This window comes from Morone saxatilis, unplaced genomic scaffold (genome assembly GCF_004916995.1).
Source record: "Morone saxatilis isolate NCDOM2014 unplaced genomic scaffold, NCSU_SB_2.0 Contig23, whole genome shotgun sequence".
NCBI lineage: Eukaryota > Metazoa > Chordata > Actinopteri > Moronidae > Morone > Morone saxatilis.
Window position 1 is genome coordinate 5,799,329 of NW_023339796.1, and position 7,776 is coordinate 5,807,104.

Below are 7,776 nucleotides of genomic sequence, written 5' to 3' on the forward strand. Positions count from 1 at the left end.
CCCCTCTCCCCTCCCCATCCTCTCTGCTTTGCACTGTAGATGACTCAGACCCAGGCCAGTCGAGTGAGACCTGGGGAGAGAGATTAGTGCCTCCCTGCAGGATATACGCAGGTAATCGCTGCAGCCCGATCCTCAGCCCCCGTGTCCTCTACAAGTCACCCACTCTGCGCCACAATGCTGCTGTAAACACACTTGCACACATGCACTTGTGTGTGTTTTTCGCCCTGCATCTGGCCCTGTTACAGCTCTCGCATGTCTGTGTTTAATAACAACCGACCGACGGAGATTGGGGGGGAGGGAGGCCGGGGAGGGAGGGGGCTCGAGGAGTGCTGTATGAACTTGGCTGGCTTAAGAGAATGCTGTCTTTTTTTTATTTTGTTTTGTCCCCTTCTTTTTTTCCAACCTCATGCTTGTCATCTGTTTCTCCGCGTGCTCAACGGATACAAGGGAAGGAGGAAAACGTCACCGTGACGATGAATTTGCTGCTTGAAATGAAACTGGACCTTTTTATGTATTTATTTTGGGAACTGTTGTCTAAAATCTGTCTTGGTTTTGTTGCAGATAAAGATGGACCGGACAAGAAGAAGGTGAAAAAGGAGTCTGGGGGCAAGAAGTCCCAGGCCAACCTGTTGTTTGGGTATCCTCTGTCAGAGCGCAAACAGATGGCTCTACTAATGCAGATGACTGCCAACAGTCCAGGTTTGTGTGCCTGCTCTCTCACCTTAACCACATCCTCGAGATGGCTCAGAGTATATTTGCTGTTGGATGACTTGACAAACATGCTTTTCTAATATTTCAAGGTTGTTTGAGAATATCTAATATTTAATGTAGCTGGTAAAGAAGAAAGCTGCTGTGCATACATGTCACAGGACCGGTAACTGAGATCCTTTTTTTTGTTATAAATAATAGGTTGTAAGACAGTAGTAGTTTGTGCATACATGCTGAAAATGCACAGTCACAAGTAAGCTCAGGTTTCCAGTGAAACCAGTGACAGTGTTGCTGCTCAATCAAATGCAAATTTAAGGAACAGCAAAGCTCATTTGCTTACGCCATGTGTTGGAGGAGAAGATTGGTACCGCTCTCACGTCTGTTCGTTCAGTATGATGCTGGAGCCAGCAGACGGTTAGCTTAGCTTGGCATACAGACGGGAAAGAGGACGAACAGCTAGCCTGGCTCTGTCAGAAGCTAAAATCCACCTACCAGCGTCTTATTTTGTGGGATTATTCCTATGTGCTACTGCTGGACAGAGCAAGCCTAGCTGTTTGTCGTCTTTTATGCAAAGCTCAGGTAACCAGCTGCTGGCTGTAGCTTCAAATTTAGGGTACAGATATGCAAATGGTATCCATCTTCTCATGTCTCCAAGAACGCAAACGAGTGTATTTCCAAAATGTTAAACTATTCCTTTAATAAATACATACTAAAACACAAATATAAGCACAGTCTTTCAACTTCCCACTAAAACCAGTTGTACTATGGCTGCTTATTCCATTGCTTTGCACATTAATGCAGGTAGTTATCTCAGCCCCTGACAAGCGTTTGCTTCAAGCATCAATTAAGTACTTTTCTCTCTTCCTGCCTGTGACCAGACTCTACCCCTAGTCACCCCTCACAAACGACCCCTGTGCAGAAGAAAGTCCCCAGCAGCGCCTCGTCTCGACAGAAGGACAAGGTCAACAAGAGGAACGAGCGAGGGGAGACTCCCCTTCACATGGCTGCCATCCGGGGAGACGCCAAGCAAGTTAAAGAGCTCATTAGCCTGGGAGCTGATGTCAACGTCAAAGACTTTGCAGGTACGGTGCCCCGGGAGGTGATTATTTAACAGCTTCCATCATGTCTGTATGGTAGCTATTAATAACATGAAGCTGACTCGCAGTTGCTTATTCAAAGGCGATGCGATAACACAGACGTTGGTGTGCATGTTACTATCTTGTGTGCACGTTTTGTATTTTCATTTTTACTGTTTATCTCCCAACAGAAAGCTATGACAATTAATTTTTTTTCTACAATACAAGAACTGTGAATTCTGAAAAACTCTGGTTTTACTGTTTTCTGTCCTCACCAGGTTGGACTCCTCTTCATGAAGCCTGTAATCTCGGCTACTACGATGTGGCCAAGGTCTTAATAGCAGCAGGTGCGGAGGTGAACACGCAGGGTCTGGATGACGACACGCCACTCCATGATGCCTCAAGCAGCGGGCATAAAGATGTAAGAGCTTCACTTTTCAACCTTTGTGACGTGTCAAATGTAACGTACACATTTACAGAAGGCCTATATTAGTAATTTTAAGAGCTGCATAAGAATAGGAAACTTTGCTGCAGTCAATTAATGAGCATGTAGTGTTTAGAAACAAACATATTAAAAACTGTTTTTTAAGCTTAATGTTTATGTTTAGATTCTCACTCTCGATTCTTGTGTCTTGTACAGATTGTGAAACTGCTACTACGCCACGGTGGAAACGCCTTCCAGGCTAACAAGCGCGGGGAGCGCCCTGTGGACGTGGCTGACTCTCAGGAGCTGGAACAGCTATTAAAGGGAGAGGTGCCACTGTCGGACCCAGATGACAGTTCTTCAGGTATGCAGAGAATGCTGTAGAGCTCGGCTGACGTCATATATTAACAAATATTAACTGTGATATTACTGGACATTCTTCATCCACTGCACCTCACTGCACAATGTGTACATGTGTTTTCACTATAGATGGAGCAGATGGGGGCTTAAACATCAAATGTGTGTTTAGGGCTTTACTCTTCCTATATTTATGGAACAATGTGTAGTCTCAGTTTAATATCCACTACTAAACCCTTTATTGTCAGTTGGGATTCACGATAGAAGTTCATAACCTGTAGTTTTACACCTGTGGGTAAGAAAGGATAAGATGTAGTGAGCAAAGATGGAGGGATTTAATAGTCCATAGCTCTGTCCTAACCAAATTTATCACTGTTGTAAACACAACCAAAAACAAACAGAATTTGTCTTTCATAGAGCATGAAGCCTATCAATCGTTTACATTATTATTATGGCTGTAATTTAATTATTTATAATATAAATTTCCCATTATTGGATGATAATTTATCTGCCTGGGTAATTATTGTGCATCCCTGGTATAAAGTGCTGTCTTGACTTTAATGTATGATGTTAACATTGATCTTCTCCCCTCTGCAGAGTCTGAAGACCCACCATCTGTCAATCCATCCAGTGTGGATGACAACATGGAAGACACTGATACTGAAAAGGATTCAGATGGCAAACCAGCCACAAAAGCGTCTTCGTCCGTGCCCGGGCTGGATGAGTATGAGTTCAAGGACGAGGAAGAGGAGGAGGATCTCAGTAAAGCCCTGAACGACAGACACATCCTCCGGAGGGAACTTCGCCAGCGGGAGAAGGAGGAAAAGGAAAGGAATCATGTGGCAGGAAAGCAGAGTGGCAAAGGGGATTCCTCCTCAAAGTCCAAAAAGCAGAAGACTCCTCGTGTCCACTGCAGCTCTGACACCTCCAGTGATGAAATGGAGAGCCTTCCAGAGAAAAGGAATTCCCCTACCTGCTCTCAGAGCTCAGAGAGCGTCAAGGCTGACACAAGGTCTAAAAAGGAGAATGCTGAGCAAAAGGACAAAGGCAAAGTCAAGAGGAAGAGCAAAAGCCAGAATAAAAACAAGGAAAACCAAGAGGATGGGAAAGAGAACAGCAAAACTTTGGTCCTCTCTCTGGCAACTGTGTCCGAGAGCACAGAAAAAGGTCGGGAGGAAGACTCTTTCAAAATGTCTTTCAGTCCTAAAGATGACTCATCCGTCCACCTCTTCCATTTGTCATCCATAAAATCTCCGAAACTGAACCACAGCCTGACCGATAAACAAACACCACTCAAACAAGAAAATACTAAGATGTGCATTTCCATCAGTGACAGCTCATGTCCGGTGGACGGTGTCAAATACAACCACTACACAGACGCAGATTACTGCACTGAAGGCTCCAGCACCAAGGGGTGCAAGCACAAGGAAAAGAGCAAACATCAACAGAAAGATTCCAGTGTAGACGGGGACGACGGTCATTCGAGTCCGTACAAAGAAGGCAGCATAGGAAACAGCATAGACAGCGCTGAAGGTGCCTTACGGAAGACCGACTTAGACGGCAAAGTAGTAAAGAAGCATAAACTTAAACACAAGGAGAAAGACAAACACAGGAGGGAATACGAGGCAGAACGGAGCCGCCACAGGCAGAAGGAGGCCAGGAAAGACAGCCACAGGAATTTGGAGTTTGACAGAGAGTTCTGGAAAGAGAATTTTTTCAAAAGTGATGAGACCGATGAATCTCTGCCAGTGAAAAAGGAAGGTGAAGACAATAGCTCACTTCAGAAGACTTCTGATTCCTCTCCTGTCAAAGATGAGAGAAACGCAAAGGAGAAACACTCCAGCAGCAAGGAAAAGAGGCAGAGAGAGGAGCGAGAGAAAGACAAGGCTGTGAAAAAAGAGCGGAAGGAGGCTGCTGGTAAAGAAGAGAAGGTAAAGGATTCAAAGCTCAGCGAGCGTGACGAGAGAGTGGACTGCCACGGCTCAGGGCGGATTCCTGAGGAGACGCTCCAGAGCAACAGCATGAAAGAAGAGACAGAGGAGAAACCCATAAGTGGGATCACAGCTGATCAAGAACAGCTGGAGCCCTCTGAAAAAGGCTCACGCGAGAAAACTGACAAGAAGCTCCCAGGAAAAGAGAAGGATTCAGAAAAAATGGAGAAAAGGCATCCTGAAAAGGAAAAAAAGGTCAAAACGGAGCCCTCTGACAAAGCTGAACCACAGAATTCAGTGGATCGTTGGAAGGAAAAAGAAAGAATAGGCGCAATTTCTTCCCACTCGCCCGGAGATAAAAACTACAAAGAGAATGAAAAACTGAAATCTTTATCCACAACAAAAAAGCACGAGGAGGGCAGAAAAAATAAAGATAAGTTTGACAAACGGTCTGATAGGGAGAGGCAGGACAGAGAATATAGTGTTGGGGATCACAGAGAAAAGGAACGCACAAACTCTGATAAGAAAGGAAAACCTCTGGAGAAGACCACAGATCATAGTAAATCTGATCGTTCCAAAGAAAAGGACTGTGACAGGAAAAAGAGAGATAAAATAAAAGATGGGACTTCCTCAAGCTCCAATCTGAAGTTACTTTTAGAAGAGAAGAAGAGTTATCTGTCCGAGAGCAGCAAGTCCTTATCTACTAGATCAAAGGAGGAAGTTGTGAGAACACCAGAGAAGGATCGCGACCGGAGAGACCGGGACAGAGACTCTGATAAACACAAGGAAAAGGATAAGGACCGACACAAAGACCGCTCCCAGCAGGCCAAAATCAGCAAGGCAAAACCCAACGAGACAGACGCAGACAAGGCCAAGTCAAAAGCCTCGCCAGCAACACGAGACACCAAGCCCAAAGAGAAGAGGCTCGTGAATGATGACCTGATGCAGACCAGCTTTGAGCGCATGCTCAGCCTGAAGGACCAGGAGATCGAGCAATGGCATCGCAAACACCTGGAGAAAATCAAACAAAAAGAGCGGGAAAGGCTTAAACAGCGGCCTCTGGCAGATCCGGGGAAGTCCAAGCCCAAAGACAAAACGAAGACCGAACCTTGCTTGAGTAAAGAGCTGATGCGCTCAAAAAGCTCTGAAGCCTCCGATGTCCACAGCAGAGATAAACCCCTGAAGGACGGCACCAGCTCCAGGACGATGTCGCTCGATGGGAAGACTCTGCCCTCTATCAGCGCAAAGGTCATGTCAGCTGTAGAAAACTGTCTGACCAGATCACCCAGACCAGAGAGTGAACGCTGCCTCATGTCCAGGTCTGTGTCCTTGGTTTCTGTCGCCAGCTCAGAGGATTCGTGTCAGGCGACGACATTGACACCCAGACACGTTGAATACGACTCCGACATGAACCTGGAAGCCTCCGACTCTCAACCCGCATTCCTCCAGTCTTCCCTCGTCATTCAAGCCACCAGATCGCCGTCTGTCCACGATAAGGATTGCAACAGTCTTCCAGATGTGCCGCAAAGTAATCGGACGCTGCTGTCCGGCAGACATGAATCACCGTACCTCAGAGCTATTCTGGATGAAGATGCCAACTCGTCGACCGAAAGCAAAGCTGTTGAAAATCCACCAAAACCCAGCCAGCCGACTGAGGAGGTGAGAACAAGAGAGACCCCGGCAGAAACCGAGGAGAGTCTCAACGCTCAACAATGTCCGACTTCAGTCGCTGATTCCGTCACAGAAAGAGAAGTGAGCACTACTGGTGGTTTAATACCTCAAATGTCAAGCAAAGACCCTGAGACTAAAAACCTGACACTTCCAGAGTGTAGTGGCTCTCAAACAGGGTCAACAGAGCAGAAGACTGTTTCCTCCCCCGATGCTCCTGTTGCGAAGGACGTCCAGAGTCTGACGGAGATCTCACAGGCAGATTGTGTTAACAAAGACTCTGATCAACCATCGATACCTACAGCTTGTGTATCTGCTGAGCCGGCGGCGCTCACAAACACAAAGACCCTCCAGCAAAGGGAACCTGTTCTCACTGTTTCTGATACGGAGACTCTGCAGCAGACAGATTTAGGTACCACACATGTTTCTGACCTTAAAGACAAACCTCTGGAGAGTGCCGATGGAGCGGAACAAGAGAGTATGGAAACTGTTTCAGAAAGCTTCAGAACGGAGGCTGTAGGAAGTCCTGTACCGTCCACCAGTTCGCACATTCCCAGCTCCACTTCAGGAGAGTCCTTGCCGGGCTCTAGCAAAACAAGCTCCGAGTCTGAATGTTCGCAAGAGGACATGGACGTAAACAACCAAGACTGCAAGAAATCAAGACCTTACAGCGACACTACAGGTTCATGTCTCGATGTTCAGATGGAGAAGGACAGTCTGCCCCCGGCATTGTCCTCTAGTGCGAGCCCTGAACACAAGGCTGAAGAGATGATGGACGTCTCTCAGAGTTCAGAGAACAGCGGCGCTGCTGTTCCTGCCACAACAGAGAGTTCGTCAGCGGAGGGCAGCCTGGCTGCCGAGAGCTCTTCTGAGTCTAAAGCAGAGGCCGGCTCGGAGTTGATGGAGGTGATGCCTGCCGACGAGAAACCGGAGTTGTCTTCGTCTGGAGAAGAGCAGAGTCAAAGCACCATCCAGTCTGCGTCTCAGACGGACTTCAGCACCAGCACCTCAGGGAGCTCCTCTCCTCAATCTGGAGACCGGGATTCAGATTCTTCGGGGGCGAAGGTCAAGGTTCGCTCTGCGGATGAGGACGTGGACATCCACGTGCCGCATCCACGCAAGAGAAAGATGCCTAAAGTGTCGTCCTCGCAGTCCTGCTCCACGACTCAGCAGGACAGGGAGAGAGGTCAGCAGTCTCTGGCTGCTATTGTGGACTCTGTGAAGCTGGAGGAGATCCAGCCCTACCAGACGGAGAGGGCCAACCCTTACTACGAGTTCCTGCACATCCGGAAGAAGATCGAGGAGAAGCGCAAAGTGTTGTGCAGCGTCACCCCTCAACCGCCGCAGTATTACGACGAATATGTGACCTTCAACGGATCCTACCTCTTAGATGGGAACCCGCTCAGCAAGCTCTGCATACCAACAGTGAGTTCTTCCTTTCTGTTATAATGTTATAAATCCACTCTTTTATATCATTTTGCACATTTTTATGCAGTTTTGCATAAAAAAACTAGTGAGTGAGTACTTTGATGTGTCTGTACTCGTAAATATAGCAACTTGTATTTTAAAAAAAACTTGTTCTGTTATTTATATTTATATATTTTTATATATA

The 7,776-nt window shown here is 46.8% G+C and overlaps 1 protein-coding gene across 2 annotated transcripts in view; it reads left to right on the plus strand.

Annotated features, from left to right (window-relative positions):
* ankrd12 (ankyrin repeat domain 12) overlaps positions 1–7,589 on the plus strand; it is a gene marked incomplete at its 3' end in the record, with an annotated part of 31,012 nt that extends 23,423 nt beyond the window's left edge. Inside the window, 6 exon segments of one of the 2 annotated variants that reach the window (XM_035670263.1) lie at positions 40–111; positions 562–699; positions 1,587–1,790; positions 2,063–2,205; positions 2,425–2,572; positions 3,163–7,589. In XM_035670263.1, the coding sequence (XP_035526156.1) occupies positions 40–111; positions 562–699; positions 1,587–1,790; positions 2,063–2,205; positions 2,425–2,572; positions 3,163–7,589 (5,132 nt within the window). 2 annotated transcript variants of the gene reach the window in all.
* Positions 7,590–7,776: the final 187 nt, after the last annotated feature.